The 21,567-nt window shown below is 50.0% G+C and overlaps 2 protein-coding genes across 3 annotated transcripts; both read left to right on the top strand.

Moving 5' to 3' along the window:
* Window positions 1-1,626: 1,626 nt before the first annotated feature.
* On the top strand, window positions 1,627-16,865 carry AP1M2 (adaptor related protein complex 1 subunit mu 2). Of its 2 annotated transcripts, none has more exons than XM_049876873.1 (12): window positions 1,627-1,736; window positions 6,640-6,796; window positions 7,015-7,082; window positions 9,708-9,838; window positions 9,948-10,095; window positions 10,176-10,302; window positions 10,907-11,049; window positions 11,130-11,201; window positions 14,090-14,248; window positions 14,747-14,872; window positions 15,699-15,774; window positions 16,460-16,865. In XM_049876873.1, exons 1-12 carry the CDS (start codon window positions 1,695-1,697, stop codon window positions 16,480-16,482), a joined length of 1,272 nt encoding a protein of 423 aa, XP_049732830.1. In that variant the 5' UTR covers window positions 1,627-1,694; the 3' UTR covers window positions 16,483-16,865. The 2 variants fall into 2 exon arrangements, with proteins under 2 accessions (XP_049732830.1, XP_049732829.1); XM_049876872.1 differs by having other exon boundaries at window positions 10,901-11,049.
* Window positions 16,866-19,123: 2,258 nt separating this feature from the next.
* Window positions 19,124-21,458, top strand: CDKN2D (cyclin dependent kinase inhibitor 2D). The gene is made up of 2 exons (XM_049876871.1): window positions 19,124-19,567; window positions 20,583-21,458. Exons 1-2 carry the CDS (start codon window positions 19,427-19,429, stop codon window positions 20,940-20,942), a joined length of 501 nt encoding a protein of 166 aa, XP_049732828.1. The 5' UTR covers window positions 19,124-19,426; the 3' UTR covers window positions 20,943-21,458.
* The last annotated feature ends 109 nt before the right edge of the window (window positions 21,459-21,567 follow it).

The following is a 21,567-nucleotide window of genomic DNA, read 5'->3' as shown; positions in this document are numbered from 1 at the left end:
AAGACCTCTGTCAAATGTCAGCTCTGATCTTCCTGACTTATAGCCCCTATTCACTCTCTGTCAGCCCTGCCCCCTAGTACCCTTGTCTTCAAAGGTCTCATCCTCATCAGGAATCATCTTTTTTTTTTTTTTTTTTAATTGTGTGTCTCTCACCCTCCCTAGAACCGGGGTACCAGCCTTGTCTACATCACAATCCACAAGAGCACAGCGGGTGCTCAATAAATATTCATTAGCTGATTGGATCACCATCAACATGACCATCATCACCATAACGAAACCCCTTCCAGATGCCCAGTTTAGCACACAGTAGGTGGTCAGTAAGGATATGCTGGAATAATATTATGACATAATAATTACAGTCATAATAAAACAGGTTGCTGTCCTGTTGATTCTGACTCGTGGTGACTCCATCTGTTACAGAACTGCTCCAGAGGGTACTTTTGGCTGTAATCTCTTTTGAAGCAGGTTGACAGGGCTTTTTTCCATGGCTCCACTGAGTGGGTTCAAATCACCAACCTCTAGGTTAGCAGCCGAGTGCAAACCCTTTGTGCTACCCTGGGAGTTGTAGCCATAATAATAACTATCATTTATCCTTTCCATATTCTATCTACATCTTAGTGTCACATTTTTCTTGTGTGCCATTGAGTCGATTCTGACTTATAGCAATTCCATGTGACAGAGTAGAACTGCCACATGGAGTTTTCTAATCTTTATGGGAGCAGGTCACCAGGTCTTTTCTCCTTCGAAGCCGCTGGTGGGTTCTGACATTTCAGTTAGCAGCCTAGCTTAACCATTGCACCACCAGGGCTCTTTTAGTGTCACAAACCCATTAACCCATTGCCACTGAGTCAATCCCAACTTTCCAACTCATAGTGACACTGTAGGACAGAGTAGAACTGCCCCATAGGGGTTTAGGGTTTCCAAGGCTGTAATCTTTACAGAAGCAGACTGCCACATATTTTTCTCGTGGAGTGGCTGGTTTGTTTGAAGCATCTTTGGGTTAAAAGCCAAGTGCTTTAACCACGGCCTTACCAGGGCTTAATAAATAATTTTGAACAAATGGACAAGAGTTACGTTAGGAAAACACTAAAAGCAGCTACATTTGTCTTGCTCAGAATCCTTCCCAAGGTTCCAGTCACTGAGTGAAAGAATTTATTAGTGAGTAAATATTTGAGTGACAGAATAAACTAATTAGTAAATATTTATTGTATGAATGAATGAATTCAACAAATATTCAACACCTACAAAAATTTTTTTTTTTTTTTTTATACTGTGTACCTTTTTACCAGGTCTTTTACTGGGCGCAGAAGACACAGGCAGGAACAGGACAAAGCCCCGGCCCTATTGGGGCTTGTGTACTTATGGTAGAGACAGAGGAGAATGAATGAATGAATGGAGGGACCGACTGACAGACAGGCGGTCGGTTGGTCCGCTGTCTTTGCCCACCAGCACTCACAGGTGCAAAGAGAAAGTGAGCCGGGGCCTCTGTCTCAACCGAAGGACCGCCCCCTTCCAGCCCTCTCAATAGCTGTCGCGTCTGCCGACCGCGCCGCTCACCTGGCGGCGGCCTCCCCTTTAAGAGGGCTCACCTGGGCGCTCACCTGGGCGTGGGCGCTTCCGCAGGAAGAAGGAAGCGGTGCTGTCTTTACCTTCTGGCTCTCCCTCTTCGCCTCTCAGATCCACCGGCTGCCACTATGTCCGCCTCGGCCGTCTTCATCCTCGACGTCAAGGGCAAGGTGAGGCTAAGCGCAGGTGTAGGGGGCCAGACCGGTGAGGCTAAGCTCCCCCCAACCTAGGGGCGGCACATCCGCGCAAGCTAGCAAGACTCCAGAAAGCTCTTGGGGCGTGGAAACCTACGCCCCCCTCCACTCTAATTCCCGTGTGTCCGGGTTGAATTCTACCTCCACCATTTACTGGCCGTGTGCCTGGGACAACGGGCTTTGCCCCTCGGGTTCTTAATTTCTCCTGCCTTAAAAATGGGGGTAACTAAGGTCCCCACCCAGTCAGAACTCATAAAATTCAAAGTGTGTAAAGCGCTTAGCACATTAGCCCCGATGCAAACATTAGGCGTTCAATAAATTGAAGTTTATATTTCCATCACTGTCATCTTCCACAAAATTAATACCCGGGGAAGGCTGCAGAAGGCCCTAATTCCCCTTTAGAGCTGCTTTGTCCTTTCCTGAAGCTCCCTTATCCACCTTGTCATTCAGCAATAGCAGCAGTAACAATGGTGGTGTGAAAATAATACTGATAATATTAATAGTGAAAGCTATTTAGAGACTTGCTGTGTGCCCTCTCTGTTCTAACCACTTGACTCAACAGCCTAAGTACTATTATTATTGCTGGCTTACTGCTGGCAGGGCAGACAGACATGAACTCTAAGAGGTGCATGGATAGAATCTTCCCTCCCCTCCCCTCCCCTCCTCTCCCCTCCCTTTCCCCTTCCCCTCTCCGTTTTTCATAAGCCCTACCTTACCACTCTGGTGCATATGAAGCCCGGGGTGAGAGCAAGAATTCTGGAGCCAGGCCGCCTTGTTTCGATTCCCAGTTTCCCTGCTTACTATGGACATGGTTCCATAGACTCTTTCATAGCCTCAGCTTCCGCATCTATAAAATGGAGATGATGGCAACACCTCCATCACAGGGTTTGTGGTGAGAACTAAATAACGTGGTAGTTGTTGTGAGGTGCTGTCGAGATGGTTCTGACTCACAGTGACCCCATGTACAACAGAATGAAACACTGCCCAGACCTGCACCATCCTCACAGTTGTTGCTATGTTTGAGCCTATTGTTTGCAGCCACTATGTCAATTCATCTCATGGGGGGTCTTCCTCTGTTTTGCTGACCCTCTACTTTACCAAGCATGATGTCCTTCTCCAGGGACTGGTCCCTCCTGATAACATGTTCAAAGTATGTGAAGGAGCACTCTGGCTGTACTTCTTCCAAGACAGATATTTGTTCGTTCTTCTGGCTTGTTGTTAGGTGCTGTCCAGTCGGTTCCGTTTCATTCTATTGTGCATAGCAACCCTATGCACAATAGAATGAAACACTGCCCTGTCCTGAGCCATCCTTACAATCGTTGTTATGCCTGAGCTCATTGTTGCAGCCACTGTGTCAATCCACCTCATAGAGGGTCTTCCTCTGTTCCTCTGACCCTGTACTCTGCCAAGCATGATGTCCTTCTCCAGGGACTGATCCCTCCTGACAACATGTCCAAAGTATAGAAGATGCAGTCTCGCCATTCTTGCTTCTAAGGGGCATTCTGGTTGCATTTCTTCCAAGACAGATTTGTTCATTCTTTTGGCAGTCCATGGTATATTCAATATTCTTCACCAGCACCACAATTCAAAGGCGTCAATTCTTCTTCAGTCTTCCTTATTCATTGTCCAGCTTTCACATGCATATGATATGATTGAAAATACTATGGCTTGGGTCAGGTGCACCTTAGTCTTCAAGGTGACATCTTTGTTCTTCAACACTTTAAAAAGGTCTTTGCAGCAGGTTTACCCAATGCAACATGTCGTTTGATTTCTTGACTGCTGCTTGCATGGCTGTTGCTTGTGGATCCAAGTAAAAGGAAATCCTTGACAACTTCAATCTTTACTCCGTTTATCATGATGTTGCTCATTGGTCCAGTTGTGAGGATTTTTGTTTTCTTTATGTTGAGGTGTAATCCATACTGAAGGCTGTAGTCTCTGATCTTCATTAGTAAGTGCTTCAAGTCCTCTTCACTTTCAGCAAGCAAGGTTGTGTCATCTGCATATTGCAGGTTATTAATGAGTCTTACTCCAATCCTGATGCCCCGTTCTTCTTCATATAGTCCAGCTTCTTGGATTATTTGCCGAGCATACAGATTGGATAGGTATGGTGAAAGGATACAACCCTGACACACACCTTTCCTGACTTTAAACCACTCAGTATCCCCCTGTTCTGTCTGAACAACTGCCTCTTGATCTATGTACAGGTTCCTCATGAGCACAATTAAGTGATCTGGAATTCCCATTCTTGGCAAGATTATCCATAATTCGTTATGATCCACACAGTCGAATGCCTTTGCGTAGTCGATAAAACACAGGTAAACATCCTTCTGGTATTCTCTGATTTCAGCCAGGATCCATCTGACCCCACTTGTCTGTCAGTTTGTTGTACTGTGGGGGTTTGCACATTGCTGTGATGCTGGGAGCTATGCCACTGGTATTCAGATACCAGCAGGGTCACCCATGAAGGACAGGTTTTAGCTGAGCTTCCAGGCTAAGACTAGGAAGAAGGACCTGGCAGTCTACTTCTGAAAAGCATTAGCCAGTGAAAACCTTATAAATAGCTGCGGAAGATTGTCTGATAGATAGTTCTTCTGACAGCCCATGGTATATTCAATATTCTTCACCAACACCATAATTCAAAGACATCAATTCTTCAGTCTTCCTTATTTATTGTCCAGCTTTCTCACGCATACGAAGTGATTGAAAATATCATGGCTTGGGTCAGGCACACCGTAGTCCTCAAAGTGACATTTTTGCTTTACACTTTAAAAAGGTCTCTTGCAGCAGATTTGCCCAATTCAATACATCATTTGATTTCTTTTTCTTTTTTTAATAAACTTTAGTATTTAACCCAGTTTTAAGTTTACAGAAAAATTGTGCACAAAGAACAGAGAGGTCCCATATATCCCCCCTAACAGCTAGCTTGCATTAGTGTGGTGGATCTGTTACTATTAGTGAGCATATAACCCATTGCCATTGAGTCGATTCCAACTAATGGTAACCCTACAGGACAGAGTTTCCAAGGAGCAGCTGGTGGATTCGAACTGCTAATCATTTGGTTAGCAGCCAATTACTTAACCACTGCACCACCTGGGCTCCAATGAGCATATATTGATACATTATTACTAACAAAAGCCCACAGTTTACGTTAGGGTTTGCTGTTTGTGTTGTACAGTTTTATAGGGTTTGGCAAATAATGTTACATGTCCACCATTAGAGTACCATTCAGAATAGTTTCACTGCCATAAAAATGCCATGTGCTCCACTTACTCACTATCCCCTCTGCCTGAATCCCTGGCAACCACTCATCTTTTTTATTGTCTGTATAATTTTGCCCTTTCCAGGAGCTCACATACTTGGAATCATACTGTATTTACCTATTTCACATAGGTTTCTTTCACTTAGCAATATGCATTTAAGGTTCCTCCTATGTTTTTTCGTAGCTTAATAACTCAATTCTTTTTATCACTGCGTGATGCTCCATTGTATGGATGTACCACAGCTTGTTTATCCATTCACTTATGGAAGGATGTCTTGGTTGCTACCAATTTTTGGCAATTATGGATAAAGCCGCTATAAACATTCACACGCAGGTTTTTCTGTGAACCTAAGTCTTCAATTCATTTGCGTCAATATTTAGGAGCATAGTTGTTGGACCGTATGGTAAGCCTATGTTTCGCTTTGTAGGAAACTGCCAGACTGTCTTCCAAAGGGGCCATACCATTTTGCATTCCAACTAGCCATGAATGAGAGTTCCTGTTGCTTCACATCCTCACCAGCATTTGATGTTGTCAGTGTCATGGATTTTATCCATTTTAATAGGTGTATGGTGTCATTTGATGACTGCTGCTTCCATGGGTGTTGATTGTGGATCCAAGTAAAATGAAATCCTTGACAGCTTCATTATTTTCTCCATTTATCATGATGTTGCTTATTGGTCCAGTTGTGAGAATTTTGGTTTTCTTTATGTTGAGATGTTTATGGATTCATGTGTAATCCATACTGAAGGCTGGATTGTCTTTGATCTTCATCAGTAGGTGCTTTAAGTCCTCTTCACTTTCAGCTAGCAATGTTGTGTCATGTCATCTGCATATCACAGGTTGTTAATGAGTCTTCCTCTGATCCTGATGCCGCGTTCTTCATCTAGTCCAGTTTCTCAGGTTATTTGCTCAGCATACAGGTTGAATAAGTGTAGTGAAAGGACACAGCCCTGATGCATGCTTTTCCTGATTTTAAACCACTCGGTATCCCCTTGTTCTGTTGAGCGACTGCCTCTTGGTCTATGTACAGGTTTCCTCATGGGCACAACTAAGTGTTTTGGAATTCTCATTCTTCACACTGTTATCTGTAATTTGTTATGGTTCACACAGTTGAACACATTTGCATAGTCAATAAAACACAGGTGAAAGTCTTTCTGGTATTCTCTACTTTCAGCCAAGATATGACAGATGAGTGGTAGAAATAAGAGAGCAGACATCAAGTCTTTAGAACAGGATAATGGGGCACAGTGAAGGCTCTATAGCTCTATAAACATTAGATATTGTTATCACAAGCCTATTTTACAGAGGAGAAACCTGAGGCAGACCCTGGTCCATGCACCTCATTCAGGAATAGGGGTCAAAACCTGGCACTGTGATGACCAGAGTAGAGGCTGCTGGGATCTTGGCAGTGACCCTGACCGGGCCCTGTCCACACCCACAGCCCCTGATCAGCTCCAGCCCCTAGTGCCCAGGGTGGAGGGTGCTGGGATCCTGGCAGTGAACCTGAGCAGGCCCTCTCCACACCCCTACCCCTGATCAGCCCCAGCCCCTGATGCCCCAGGGTTGAGGGTGCTGGGATCCTGGCGGTGACCCTGAGCGGGCCCTCTCCACATCCCCAGCCCCTGATCAGCCGCAACTACAAGGGCGACGTGGCCATGAGCGAGATTGAACACTTCATGCCGCTGCTTATGCAGCGGGAGGAGGAGGGTGCCCTGGCCCCACTGCTGAGCCGTGGCCGGGTCCACTTCCTGTGGATCAAGCACAGCAACCTCTACTGTATCCACCTGGGTGGGGTCCCTCAGGGCTGAAGGTGGTAGGTGGCAGCTCAGGCCCAGAGAGTGTGGACTGAGTACAGGAAGCACACCTGTGCCTCAGGCTGGGGGGCAGGTGGGCAGAGATGAGGGTGATGGCAGAGGATGGGGAGGGGGTTCAGGGTCTGTGCTCCACTTGGACCTCCCCAAAGGGCATGTATTCCTTAACTTTGCTGCCCACAGTGGTGGCCACCACGCTGAAGAACGCCAACGCCTCCCTGGTGTATGCCTTCCTCTACAAGACGGTGGAGGTAGGTGCTGACCTCCCATTGGTTGATTGGTCTGTCTGTTCACTTGTCCTGCTGACCTCCTTCAGGATCCCACTCTTCAGGGAAGCCTTACCTGACCTTCCTGGGGACGCCAGCTTCTTGTGCTTCCCCTATCAAAGTCCCATCACTCTGCATTCTCACTGGCTGCTTTTGGGATGTCTCTCCCCGTAGGGCAGGGACCATGAGGTCTCCCAGAAGACCTGAGGCAGAGGACCTGGGTTCTAATCCCAGCTTCCTACTTTCTGGCTCTGTGACCTTGAGCAAGTCACTTCTCTTTGAGCCTCTAACATGGGGGTGATAATAAGTCCTGCCTCAGGGTCATTGTTCCAAATTAATCAAATTAATACCTGTGATGTGCCTAGAGCAGTGCTGAGTATGCAGTCAATACTCAATAAATGTTTGCTATTATTGTTAGCATTCTCACTGATGTTATGTTGTCATTGTTGTTGTTAGGTGCCGTTGACTTGATTCTGACTTATAGCAACCCTATGTGCAACAGAACAAAGCCCTGTCATTCTGGTTCCATCCTCACAATTGTTGCTATGTTTGAACTCATTGTTGCAGCCACTGTGTCAATCCACCTTGTCAAGGGTCTTCCTCTTTTTCTCTGACCCTCTGCTTTACCAAGCATGATTTCCTTCTCCAGAGACTGATCCCTCCTGACAACATGTCCAAAGTGCGGGAGATGAAGTCTCGCCATCCTCGCTTCTAAGTAGCATCCTGATTGTACTTCTTCCAAGACAGACTCATAAAATCAGAATGATTTATTGAGCACTTACTATGTGTCATTCTCAATGACTGAGGAGGTGCTTAGGAAATATTTTTCAACCAACAAATGTTTATTGATTTGCCTCCTCTCTGCCAAGAAAGGGGACACAGCTTTGGATCAGACAGGCAAGGCTCCCTGCCCTCTTGGCTCCCTGACGTTCACCAAGGGAACAAGACAGTCCTGCAGAGTTAAAGGACATGAAGGAGGTTAAATAGGACATTGTGATAACTTGTGGCTGGGGTGTTATTCTCACCAGGACATTCATGGGGGGCTACACTGAGGAGCCCCCCACATTCAAGCTGGGGCCTGAATAACAAGGAGGCAGCCTGTCATGAGGCCAGCTGGGGGAAGAGCATCCCAGCAGGGGATACAGCAAATGCAAAGGCCCTGGGCTGGGAATAGGAAGAAGCCTGGTGTGGCTGAATGCCATGAGTGAGGGGAGGGGAGCTGGAATGCTGAATGAGTGACAGGCTTTCTGCTGTGGTTATGCCATCTCTCTTCCAAGGGCTGGTTCTTTTTTTTCTTCTTTGTATGGTGGCGCAGTGGTTAAGTGCTATGGCTGCTAACCAAAGGGTCGGCAGTTTGAATCCTCCAGGCTCTCCTTGGCAACCCTATGGGGCAGTTCTACCCTGTCCTATAGGGTCGCTATGAGTCGGAATCGACTCGATGGCACTGGGTTTTTTTATTGAAGATATACACAATAGAACATATGCTGATTCAAGAATTTCCTCTATGCACAATTCAGTAACATTGATTAGATTCAAGTTGTACAACCATTCTCACTGTTTCCAAATTATTCCACCACCATTAACATAAACTCAATGCCTCCTAAGCAAAATTCCCCCTTTTCCCCTCCCTCCCGCTCCTGGTAGCCACAAACAATCTTTGGTTTCTGTATGTTTCTGTACTTCATATAACAAAAAACACATATCGTACTTCACATAAGTGAGATCATACAGTATTCGTCCTTTTGTGACTGACTTCATTTCACTCAACATGATGTTTTCAAGGTTCATCCATGCTATGGCATGCATCAGGACTTCATTTCTTCTTATGGCTGAGTAGTACTGCATTGTATCCATATACCAAATTTTGTTAATACATTTGTTGATGGACATTTTGGTTGTTCCCACCTTTTGGCTATTGTGAAAAGTGCCGCAGTAAACACTGATCTACAGGTTTTTGTTTGCGTTTCTGCTTTCACTTCTGGGTGTTTACCTAGGTTTGGAATTTCTAGGTCATATGAGAATTCCATGTTTAACTTTTTAAGGAGCCACCAAACTGTCTTCTATACTAACTGTACTATTTCCCCAGGGGCTCTTAATCCAGATTCCTAGGTCCTTAAGGTCCTGTGAGTTGAATTCTGGGTGTCTATGAACTTGAATGTATTTCTATACAACGGGTTTCCTTTGCTACCCGTGTGTTTTATTTTAGGCTCTTCCTAACCTTATTCTGAGGTGGGCCCATAAACATCACCAAATACACAGTGGCCTATGGCGACAAAAATTGTTCCAGGCCCTTCTAATTCCTCCTCCAGGAAGTCTTCCTTGATCTTCCTGCCTCTGGGCTCCCACAGCTGCCTGTGTTTCCCCCATCACTGCACCCAACATGGTGGATTACATTAGTCCCCTGACCCATTCACTCTCCCCAGCTAGACTGTTCTATAACGGCAGGACCCTGGTCTGCTTTGTTCACCATTAATTTTCCTGTACAGGCATTCAATAGGTGCTTAATAAATGCTTGTTGGCTGACTGGCTGAATGAGTGGAGACCCAGCCCATGGCCACAGCCATAGGAGATACCCATATAGGTGTCTGTCTCCCCTCCACCCCACAACAGGTATTCTCTGAATACTTCAAGGAACTGGAGGAGGAGAGCATCCGAGACAACTTTGTCATCATCTACGAACTGCTGGATGAGCTCATGGACTTTGGCTTCCCACAGACCACCGACAGCAAGATCCTGCAGGAGTGAGACGGCCCCAGGGGCAGCCATAGCTGGGCCACTGGTGGAGGGAACTCAGGGAAGGCCAGGGAGATGTCCTGGGTCCGACTGCTCACCCCCGCTGCCCTTTGCCAGGTACATCACCCAGCAGGGCAACAAGCTGGAGACGGGCAAGTCTCGAGTGCCACCTACTGTCACCAATGCGGTGTCCTGGCGCTCTGAGGGCATCAAGTACAAGAAGAATGAGGTTTTCATTGATGTCATAGAGTCTGTCAACCTGCTGGTGAGCCCCCACCTCCACCAGGACCTTGGGCAGGGGAGGGGGCCCAATGCCTGTTAATCCCCCCATGTATACATCCCCAGGTCAACGCCAATGGTAGCGTCCTGCTGAGTGAGATTGTGGGCACCATCAAACTCAAGGTGTTTCTGTCAGGAATGCCAGAGCTGCGGCTTGGCCTCAATGACCGCGTGCTCTTTGAACTCACTGGCCGTAAGCATGTGGGCCCCCTTCCTACCCCCAGTAATGGGGCAGCCTGAGACTGTCCCATCTGGTAACCCCGGGGAAATTGCTGCTGGTTCTGAAATAAGTGCTTGTGCCCCCTCTGCTGCTCATGGCTAATACTGCACCTGCTGGTTCACTGGGCAACCACTGTTTCTTCTGTCCTTCAACATTTTTTTTTTTGTTCCTGCTGTGTGCCAGGCACAGCTCTAGACTCTTGGGACACAGCAGTGAAGAAAACAAACAGAATTCCCTGTCCTCATGGACCTGACATTCTAGTGAGAGGAGGAAACAGAATAGCTTTGTATTTAAATGTCTGACCATGGGGAGCCAGGCTCCCTGAGTTTAGATTCCAGCCTTTGCCAGCTGGGGAATGCTGGGCAGGCTATCCTGTCTGAGCCTCAGTTTCCTCACCTGTAGGGTGGTAGTTGCGGGTGGGGGGTCTCCGTCTGCTTTGTGCACCATTAACTTCCCAGCACAGGCATACAGGAAGTGCTCAGTAAATGCTTGCTGGCTGGCTGGCTGAATGAGTAGAGACCCAGTCCCCCGCCCCTGGCCTCCAGGGTGACCCTACATGCTCCGATCCGAGTTTCAGGCGGCAAGAACAAGTCTGTGGAGCTGGAGGACGTCAAGTTCCATCAGTGTGTGCGGCTCTCGCGCTTCGACAATGACCGCACCATCTCCTTCATCCCTCCTGATGGTGACTTTGAGCTCATGTCCTACCGCCTCAGCACCCAGGTGAGGGAGGCTCAAGCCCCATGGGGTGTAGAATAAGGGTTGAGTCAAACCTCTGAGAGCCCCCCTTCCTCTGTCCACAGGTCAAGCCGCTGATTTGGATTGAGTCCGTCATTGAGAAATTCTCCCACAGCCGCGTGGAGATCATGGTCAAGGTGGGCCAGGGCAAAGATGGTTAACAATGCCTCATCTGCCTTCTCCCACCCGACACCTATCTGACTTCACCCCCCACCACCCTCTCAGACCTTCTTTTCCCTCCAGACATACTGGGCTCCTGGTTGGTTCTCAAACACAGCAGGCATATAGTGGCCCCCCTCGGGGGGGGGCCTGCTGCTCCCTCTGCCTGGACTACTCTTCCTCCAGCTATGCCCATGGCTCCCTCCTTCCCTTCTTCAACTTCTTTAGGTCTATTCATCTTGCCCTTATATGTGCTTCCCTTCTGAGGCATTAACTCACGAATTTCTTTTCTGCAGCCTTTTCCCCCAGTGTCAGGCACACAGTAGGTTCTCAGTAATGTTTGCATAATGGAATAACTATTAGCTAGTTATAAGGAGCTCTGGTAGCGCAGTGGTAAAGCGCTCAGCTGTAAACGAAAGGTTGGAGGTTTGAATCCTCTGTGGAGGAAAGATGTGGCAATCTGCTTCTGTAAAGATTACTGCCCTGACAGGGAACACAACAGAGAACCCCTGAGGGGGTAAGAGAGCAGTAGGATGCAGACCCCAAATTCTTGCAATAAGACCAGACTTAATGGCCTGACTGAGACTAGAAGGACCCTGGTGGTCATGGCCCCCAGACCTTCTGTTGGCCCAGGACAGGAACCATTCCCAAAGCCAACTCTTCAGACAGGCATTGGACTGGACAGTGGGGTGGAGAGGAATGCTGGTGAGGAGTGAGCTTCTTGGATCAGGTGGACACTTGAGAGTATGTTGGCATCTCCTGCCCAGAGGGGAGAAGACAGGGTAGAGGGGGTCAGAAGCTGGCAGAATGGACATGAAAAGAGAATGGAGGGAGGGAGCGAGCTATCTTATTAGGGGGAGAGCAATTGGGAGTATGTAGCAAGGTGTATATAAGTTTTTGTGTGAGAGACTGACCTGATTTGTAAACTTTCACTTAAACCACAATAAAAATTAAAAAAAAGATCACACCCTTGGAAATCGTATAGGACAGTTCTACTCTGTCCTATAGGGTCATTATGAGTCAGAATCGATTGGATGGCAAGAGGAATTAATAGAGAGCCCCTGGGTGGTGCAAATGGCTAAAGTGCTCTTTTGCTAAGCCGAAGTTCGGAGGTTTGAGTCCAAACTCCAGCGGCACCATGGAAGAAAGTCCTGGTGATCTACTTCCGAAAGATCAGCCATTGAAAACCCTACAGAGAACAGTTCTACTCTGACACACATGGGGTCACCATTGTTTAAAGGATAATGATAAACCACCCGGTGTATTCAAATGAGCTTTACCAGAGCCTCTGAACCCCCATGTGTCTCCCCCAATTACTGCTCCCCCCATCCCATCTAGAGTGAGGTAACCATGAACTTGAATTTGACGTGAATTATTTCTTTGCTTTTCTTTGTAATTTTGCTATCCACGTTTGTCCGTGGAAATATTTTCCTTCTGCCTGTTTCTGACCTTTGTATGAATTTCTGTTTGTTTGATTTGCCTTTTTCATGGTTCGTTGGCTTTGAGATGAATCCCAGGAGCTGCCGTTTAGTGCATCTGTTGTAACAGCTGTGGTATATATCACAGAAGGAATTTACCATGTCTGCCTATTCTCCAGGGAACCCTGGTGGTGTAGAGGTTAAGAGCTATGGCTGCTAACCAAAAGGTCAGCAGTTCAAATCCACCAGGTGCTCCTTGAAAACCCTATGCGGCAGTTCTACTCTGCCCTGTGGGGTCGCTATGAGTCAGAATTGACTCGATGGGAATGGGTTTGGTTTTTGGTTTGGCCCATTCTCCTGTGTACGTTGTTTTCAGTTCTTGGCTCCTCAGGTTTGCACTGTTGTACACAGCCCTGTGCATGTCTCTTGGTGCCTGAAGTAAGAGCTTGTAGGTAGCCCTCTTTTACAGATGGGGAAACTGAGGCCCAGAGGGGTTACGATGTCACTCAGCTAGGAAGAGGGGGGCCTCTGTTGCATAGTGGTTTGCCTTGCTCCAGAGTCTATGTTCTTAGACACAGCTTTGCTCTCCTGCCTCGGGGTTCTGGGGGAGCTGGGCTGTGGGGTGGAAGGTCACCAGGGGGGCTGTCATCACCCCCAATGTTCCTGACTCTGCAGCAGGGGAAGGGGAAAGGGCCATGGAAGCACACGCTTTCCAAAAAGAATGCCCTCCTGGTCTCTGCCCCATTCTACCTCCCCAATCATCCCTCCCTGAATTAATAAATGGTAGTATTCATAGAATAGCAACCACCATGGAACACTTAACACCCTGTGCTAAAAACTTGTCCTGTGTCACCCGGCACTAGCTGTAGATATAATGTTGTAATTCAGTCATTTGTTTATTTGCAAGGAGAACGTGTGGTGGTTAAGTGCGCAGGATCAGTTCGAATCCCTCCTGTGCTAGTTACCAGCTATGTGACTTGGGCAAAGTGTTCTTTCTCTCTGCCTCAGTTTCCTCATCTATAAAATAAGCTTCAGGAATGATCCCTACTTTATTGAACTAGTATGAGGGGTAAGTGCTGGGCACAGGGCCTGGCATGTGGTACAGGCTCCGTCAGTGCCAGCTATCAAGTGAAAACTCCAGATAGGTGGTGGTGCAACATTTTGAACAAGGCAGAGGTGACTGGCACTGTCCAAAGGAAGGCAGCAAGAGCAGGGCCTCTGGAGTCTCCCGTGGGAGCGGGTCCTGGCTCTGCCACTTGTTGGCTGTGTCTTCAGGCAAATGCTTTAACATCTCTATGCCATAGTTTCTTCATCTGTAAAATGGGCAGGATAACAGTCCTCACCGCAGGGCTGTGGAGGGCTTCAATGAGATGGCACGTTGAAGGGCTTGGTGAATATCTGCAAAATGCTTGAGAGCCTTCTTGATGCCCCATGCTCTCCCGCAACAGGCCAAGGGGCAGTTTAAGAAGCAGTCAGTGGCCAACGGTGTGGAGATCTCTGTGCCTGTCCCCAGCGATGCTGACTCCCCACGCTTCAAGACCAGCGTGGGCAGCGCCAAGTACATGCCAGAGAAGAACGTTGTCATTTGGAATATTAAGTCCTTTCCGGTGAGCACTGGGGCAGGTGGGGATTCTGGGGGTGCCAGGATGATGTGGGGGCCTGACCTGCCCTGACTACATGGGGACCAGGCAGAGAACTGGAGACCCACGGGCATGCAGTCATCCCTCAAGAGTGCTAAAGGTGCCAACCAGGCCACATGGTGGTTCAGTGTCCCCCTCCCTGGATTCAAACTCTACCCCTGCCTTTCTGAGCTGAATGGTTTTGGTAAACCCACTTCCCCTCATGGAGCCTCAGCTGTTCATCTGTGAAACAGGAGGGATAACAATACCCCTCTGTCCTTGGGACCTGAGAAATGGGAAATGGTAATGAGAAGCCCCCCAACTGGGCTTTGGAGTCAAAGCTTCAGCTGTGAGCCTCAGACAGGAGCCTTGAGCTCCTTGTCTATAAGATGGGCTGAGAGCAGAACCTGTTCTGGGGGCTGTTGTGTGAGAATGGTCTGGAGCGTACAGATGCTTTGTGTGTCTGATGCCCCCATGTGCCCACAGGGGGGCAAGGAGTACCTGATGCGTGCCCACTTTGGCCTCCCCAGCGTGGAGAAGGAGGAAGTGGAGGGCCGACCCCCCATTGGGGTCAAGTTTGAGATCCCCTATTTCACCGTTTCTGGGATCCAGGTGAGGGAAGAGGGCAGGGAGGCTCCCCTCCTTGACCCTAGTGGGTTCTTTTTTCCTATCTCTTGCCCTGGGTCACTTCCTGTCCCTGGGTTGTATCACCTCTCTTCTGTAGTCTTCCTTGCCCTCCCCTGGACAGTGTTGCCACTTCTGCTCTCAGCCTGGGTCTCCTCTCCCTCCACCTCCCACTTTGGCCTGTGCAACCTCCTCCCTGGCTACCTTGATCACATCGCTCGCTCCCCTGTCTGCAAGACATTCACCACCATTTCCTTCACCTGTGCTACCTCCAGCCCCCCAAATCATGTCCTGTCTATTCCCAGGCACTGTGTCACCTCTTTCTCTGTCCAAACCCCCCTTTACCCCAACACACTGCTATGCCATCCCTTTCCCCTTCAAGCCAAGCCATGTTACCTTATTATTTCAAACTCATGCCACCTTATTCCCCCAATATGTGCCACATATATGCCTCTGGCCCCAGCCACCTCAATTCTGCCAGCCTGGGCCACCTCCTTCTACCTGGCCTGGATCACCCCACTCCCTCCAGCCTGGGCTACCCCACTCCCCTCAGCCTGGGCTACCTCTACCCCTGGCCTGGGCTACCTCTCCCTCTGTCCTGGGCCACCTCACTCCCCCCAGCCTGAGCCAACTGTCCCTCCAGCTTTGATCGCCTCACCCCAGCTTGAGCTACCTCTCCCCCACCTCCGGCCTGGGCCGCCTCTTCCTCCGGCCTGGGCCACCTCTTCCTCCGGCCTGGGCCACCTCACTCCCCCCAGCCTGGGCCAACTCACTCTGCCCAGCCTGGGCCACCTTTCTATTCATCCCCTTCCAGGTCCGATATATGAAGATCATTGAGAAAAGTGGTTACCAGGCCCTGCCCTGGGTTCGCTACATCACCCAGAGTGGAGGTAAGGCAGCCCAGCTCCCTGGGACAGGGTCAGGCAGATGAGGCCTCAAGGTTTTGACTATATTCTGGCTCCAAAACTCAACAGGCATAGGCCCAGGCCAGCCCCTGTGTCACCTTGCCACCCTGGGGCTTGGTTTGCCTGCCTTTATTTTTTTTTTTAATATTTTATTGTATTTTCGGTGAAAGTTTAGACAACAAATTAGATTCGCATTTGACAATTTCTACATGAACTATTCAGTGATGTTAGTTACATTTTTCGCAATGTGTCAACGTTCTCTTTGTGTTCTGGTTTTTCGGTTTCCTGCGCTCCAGTTTCCCTGCCCCCTTATCTTCTTCTCACCTTTGCTTTGAGTAATTGTTGACCTTTTGGTCTCAAATAGTTTTTTAATGGAGCACCGTGTTCACGGATGATATCCTTTATTTTGGCCTATCTTTCAAATGGAGGTAGTTGTCAGCTGTAGGGTGGTCTTGGGGCTTGGAAGAGGGCCTGGGCATACAGCACCCCATCTGCTGCCTACAAAGAGGCCCATTGATATGGTTACCGCCCCTGCGTTAACCTCATCCTTAGCCTTGTTACATACTCCTGGGGTTGATCATGAGCACCGGAGTGGGGGATGGATTTGGGGAGCTGTCTCTCTGTCTCTTCCCTCAAGTTGGAGATTGCCTAGCTCATTGTTTCCCTGCAGATTATCAACTTCGTACCAGCTAGAAGCCAGAAGAGTCGGGGGCTTGGACATGGGAGAGTGTGGGACCTCTGTCTCCCCAGGAGCCGGCCGCAGATCCTGGGGAGATGAGGGCAGGCCCCTGGCCTGCCAGTGTCTTTCTCCCAGCTCCCAGCATCAGGCCCCCTGCTCACCTTTTTCTCTACCCACAGGCTGGGAAGGATGGTCTCCCTGCCTCCCTCTCCCTTGGGACTTCCCTCTGATTTTATATGAAGAAATAGGGGAGGGGCTTCAAGCCCCCTCACGAGTGCCTTCTTGCAGTGACCTGCCTTAGCGGATGTCAGGGCCCCTCCTCCAACACAGCTGCTGAGCCCAGAGGCCCCGCTGCCCATTCCACTGAGTTTTAGGATGTTATTAAAAAGATGAGTCTAGCCACTGTGTATGTGCTTCCTTGGCTGTGTGTGTGCGTCCCTGGGGTGCTGGATGAGAGTGGGCAGCTCATGTACCTCCTCGGTGCCCATCATTGCTCACCTGGGCCATGGCGGTCGGCTGGACCCTGGTCCCCTATTCCCGTCTTTGCTTGGCCCCAGTCTATTCTCCCCCTTCCAGCCACCAGAGGGCGCGTGTTAACGCCTAAGTCAGCTCCTGCCTCTGCTCAGAACCCTCCCAAGGTTCCCATCTTGTTAGCAGTAAAAGCCAAGTCCTCACTGCAGCCCTTAAGTCTTGGTCAGCCCCTCTCCTCCTCTGTCCCCTTGTTCTTTTTTTCCCCCCTTCTTCTGTTTTTAACTTAAAAAAAATTTATTTTTGTTGTTGTGTTGAGAATACATACAGCAAAATATACACAAATTTGACAGTTTGCGACCTGATAGAAATAAAGAGATTTATGACAGAATATTATGAACAACTGTATGGCAACAAACTGGATAGCCTAGATGGGGTGGATTACCCAATACGCAAGGTAAGCGCACTCTTACTTGTGCATACTTACTAATGTGTAGTGAACAATCCACCACATTTTTGATAATCCATCCCTGTCAGGGATTGTAAATTTAAAAAGAGGCTTTGAATTTATAGGAACATACTGTGGGGTTGTGAGAGAGACAGGTGCCAGCCATACCTAGAAGCAGAATCTTTGATAAGTTGAAAAAATGTGAAATTGTTCACTACACATTAGTAAGTAAGCACAAATAACCCCATACTTACCTTGCTTTTTTGGTAATCTGCCCCTGAACCTAGATGAAATGCACAAATTCTTAGAAGCACACAACCTGCCCAAATTGATTCAAGGGGAAATAGAAAGTCTCAACAGACCCATAACAAGTGATGAGATTAAATCAGTGATCGAACACCTACCAACAACAAAAAAAGTCCTTTGCTTCACCGGAGAATTCTACCAAAACATTTAGAGACTGACACCAATACTATTCAAACTCTTCCAAAAGACAGAGAAGGAATGCTTTCTAATTCCGTCTATGAAGCAAACATAACCCTGATACCCAAAGCAGACAGACACCACAAGAAAAGAAAACTACAGGCCAATGCCCCCTCACTCATTCTGTTTCAGGTGTTGGACACATACCAGGTGCGCTTCAGTCTCAGGGCGCAAGGGGTAGTTCCCTCTGCCTTGGCACGCATTCCCCACGTATACATGGCTCCCTTTCCACCTCCCTCACCTCCGCATTTCCCTTCCCGAGGAGCTACCACTTATCCTGTCTTATCAGCTATATAGCGTTTAGACCCTGAAAAGATTTAACTACTGTCTTCTCCCGCCCTAGACTGAGGCAGTGGAGGGTGCCTAGCACAGAGTAGGTGATCAGTAAATCTCTGAATGGAGGCCTCTGTAGCGGCTTTTGGCCACGACTCTCCTCCTAGGCTCGTGGGCTGTTGAATCCAGAACGTGAGTCCTTCCTCACCCACCCCATTTCATCGTTTTACTTCTGTCACGGTGCTCGACGCTACCTAAAATGACTGAATTTCATTGTGTGCGCTCCCCCCTAAAAAGTTCCGGTGCAGTGCACAGTGGGGAATGAATGAAATAGTGCTCAGCACATCCAAACTCACTGCCGTTGAGTCGATTCCGACTCATAGCGACCCTATAGAACAGAGTAGAACTGCCCTAAGAGTTTCCAAGGAGCGTCTGGCGGGTTCGAACTGCTGAACTCTTGGTTAGCAGCCGTAGTACTTAACCTCTACGCCACCCAAAACGCTAATCGCGTGACCGAAAGGTGGAATCCCGGGCTAGGCGGCCCCAGCCCTGCCTCCTTTCCCCCCGCCCAGGTGCCGAGGTCCCGGCGCAGCCCGCGTTACCCTGCCCCTGACCTTTCTTCGCTGGGTCAGTTAAACCGGCCCTCTTTCCCGCCCGCCAGGCGCGTTTGAAAACCGAAAACCCCGCCATTGCCAGCGGCCTACGGTTGCCGCGTCCGGACCAATCAGAAGCGACACCTTCCACGCCAGAGCACGAAACCCCCCCGGCGACTCACGACCATTGGTTGCGAGGGGCTCGTGGGCGGGGCGCCGCAGGGTCGCGCGCCGGGCAGCTCTGCCTGGCTACATTGTAGCGAGTTCGTAAAAAAACAAAACGGCGGTGTTCGGGGCGGGGCAGCGAGCGCCGTGGCTCCGCCCCCCGGGGGGCCGGCTCGGCGGCGACGGCGGCGCCGGCTCAGAGCAGACCCCGCCCGTCGAGGAGGAGGGTGGGTAAGTAGGGGGGAGACCCGGCCCCCAAGGGGCGGGCGCCGAGCTGAGTCCTTTGGGCCAAGGAGGGTTGGGCCCGGCTCCTAGCCCCTCGCCACTCGCCGGCTGACAGAGGGAGGAGCCGTGCGGGAGCTTGGGGGTCGCGCAGGAGCTCCAGACCTGCGAGCTGAGCTGGGAGCATCACGCAGGCCGAGCCACGGCGGCCAGGCCCTGGGAAGGCTGCTTGGCCGGCGCTCACGGACTCCCCCGCGCTGACCAGCCGCTGTGGGGCGGGGGGCTTCGCAGGCAGCCAGCATCGACATGCTGCTGGAGGAGGTCCATGCCGGCGACCGACTGAGCGGGGCAGCGGCCCGGGGCGACGTGCAGGAGGTGCGCCGCCTTCTGCACCGCGAGCTGATGCACCCCGACGCCCTGAACCGCTTCGGCAAGACGGCGCTGCAGGTGAGGCCGGGCCGGCCCGGAGCGGGGAGAGGACGCGGCCCCCAGACCCCTGACCCTCGTCGGCTGGACCTGGAGGGATCTGACTGGGGGCTTTTCCTCCTTCACTGGGCTGACGCTGCTCTCTGAGGTCCCCTTTCATGGGAGGGGAGGGTAAGGTTGGGCGAAGGGGGAGGGTTCTCCATCTTCTCTGGAGGATTCCTTGTTCCCTGGGTGAGCGGCATTCACTTTCCCTGAGGAGGACCTTTTTTAGTGGGGGTTCAACATCTTTGGGTCACGGTTTCATGGGGACGGCTCTGGTTTTGGGGTGCTCCCCTACCTCTGGGGGAGGCGGTCTCCAGAAGGAGGGTTTCATGTTTCCAGGGCATCCCCATTTTCTCGGGGGGGAGTTCTCTGAGAGGTATCCGGTTACTTGGAGGTCTCCAGCCCTGCGGGGGTTTGCAGATTCCCCCAATAGGGGGATGGTTTCGGATTGTCCCTTATTCTCTGGGGGACATTTTATGGGGGATTCAATTTCTCGAGATAATATGGACAGCATCCTCATTATATTGCGGGGGAATATTCCCTGGAGAAGGCGATTCAAATTACCTGGACATCCCCCTTTCCCTTGAGAGGGCTGTCAGGTTCTTTGAGGGCCCATTTCTGGAAGAGGTTTCATATTTCCTTATACTATCCTATTTCCGGGGTGGAGTGGGGTGTTGGTGGTCGTCTCCAGTTTCTTAGGAAGAAGCTTAGGTTCCTTGAAAGTTGCCATAGGGCTTATTCCCTAGGAAGTTTTCATTTTATCCTTAGGGCAATGCCTAGCTCCTTGGGGTTCCTTTTCCCAGAAGGTCTTGTTCTCTGGGGTCTCAAAAAGCTCCCCCTAGGGCTGTGTTCCCTGGGATTTCTCCTGTTCCCTAAAGGACTCCTTTTCTGGAACAGGCCTCCTTCCTGCTCTTGGAAGACCCTTCTCTCTCCTGGGACCCCCTTTTCTGGGTCCCCTTCCTTGGGGGAACCCCTCACCCTCTGCCCCACACAGGTCATGATGTTCGGCAGTCCCACCATCGCCCTGGAGTTGCTGAAGCAAGGGGCCAGCCCCAACGTCCAGGATGTCTCTGGCACCACTCCAGCCCACGATGCAGCTCGCACTGGATTCCTGGACACCCTGAAGGTCCTAGTGGAACATGGCGCCGATGTCAACACGCCTGATGGCACCGGGGCACTCCCAATCCATCTGGCGGTGCGGGAGGGTCACGCCGCGGTGGTCAGCTTCCTGGCTGCTGAGTCTGATCTCCATCACCGGGACGCCAGGGGGCTCACGCCCCTGGAGCTGGCGCAGCAGAGAGGGGCTCGGGACCTCATGGACATCCTGCAAGGGCACTTGGTGGCCCCACTGTGACCAGGATTTCACTGAGCACATCTCTGAAGAGGAGGGAAGAAACACTTTCTCCTCTTACTCCTACTGTCCAGTGTTGAGGGGGAGGGGCGCCAGTTTGTGGCTTGCTGGTGTTGATTTCTGGGTGTGTGTGTGTTTGGGGGGCGTTTCTCGTTTGTTTTTCTCACCCCTTTTGGTGTGTTGGAAAGAGTGGGGCTTCTGCATGCAAAAGCCACCTAAACGGTTCAGTTTCCTCCGCGCCCCAGGCTGCTGGGGCTGCAGACCAGACCAGGGCAGAGCGTTAAAGACCCAGCCCCGGAGTGAGGTCATCGGGTCATCGCCACCAAGTCTCCTGGCACCTGGCGACCTCGGCCGACTGCGCCCAGAGACCAGAAGGGTGCGCACTGCTTTGGACATGGGGTGGGGGCAGAGTTCCAAATCCATAAAGGGGTGGCATGAATTCATCTATATTTTGTTGAAAGCCTGTTATCCAGTCTCTTGTACAGTGTTGAAAAAATAGATTCTATTTATTAAGCTTTATTGAAGAAATTGTTCAGTGTGATAATTTAATGTTTTTATCCATTAAATTAAGACTTGAGTATGACCACAGCGAGGGTGGCTTCAGATTTCTGTGTCTGGGATGGCGATG

This window comes from Elephas maximus, chromosome 3 (assembly GCF_024166365.1).
Source record: "Elephas maximus indicus isolate mEleMax1 chromosome 3, mEleMax1 primary haplotype, whole genome shotgun sequence".
Lineage (NCBI taxonomy): Eukaryota > Metazoa > Chordata > Mammalia > Proboscidea > Elephantidae > Elephas > Elephas maximus.
This window is presented reverse-complemented; position numbering and strand designations above follow the sequence as displayed.

Excerpts from the sequence above, each read along its gene's own strand:
- AP1M2 (XM_049876872.1), top strand. The coding sequence starts at position 1,695 with ATGTCCGCCTCGGCCGTCTTCATCCTCGACGTCAAGGGCAAG. Across the intron at positions 1,737-6,639 it reads TCCTCGACGTCAAGGGCAAG|CCCCTGATCAGCCGCAACTA; the intron begins GTGAGGCTAAGC and ends CCACATCCCCAG. Across the intron at positions 10,303-10,900 it reads GCTCTTTGAACTCACTGGCC|TTTCAGGCGGCAAGAACAAG; the intron begins GTAAGCATGTGG and ends CTCCGATCCGAG.
- CDKN2D (XM_049876871.1), top strand. The coding sequence starts at position 19,427 with ATGCTGCTGGAGGAGGTCCATGCCGGCGACCGACTGAGCGGGGCAGCG. Across the intron at positions 19,568-20,582 it reads TCGGCAAGACGGCGCTGCAG|GTCATGATGTTCGGCAGTCC; the intron begins GTGAGGCCGGGC and ends TGCCCCACACAG.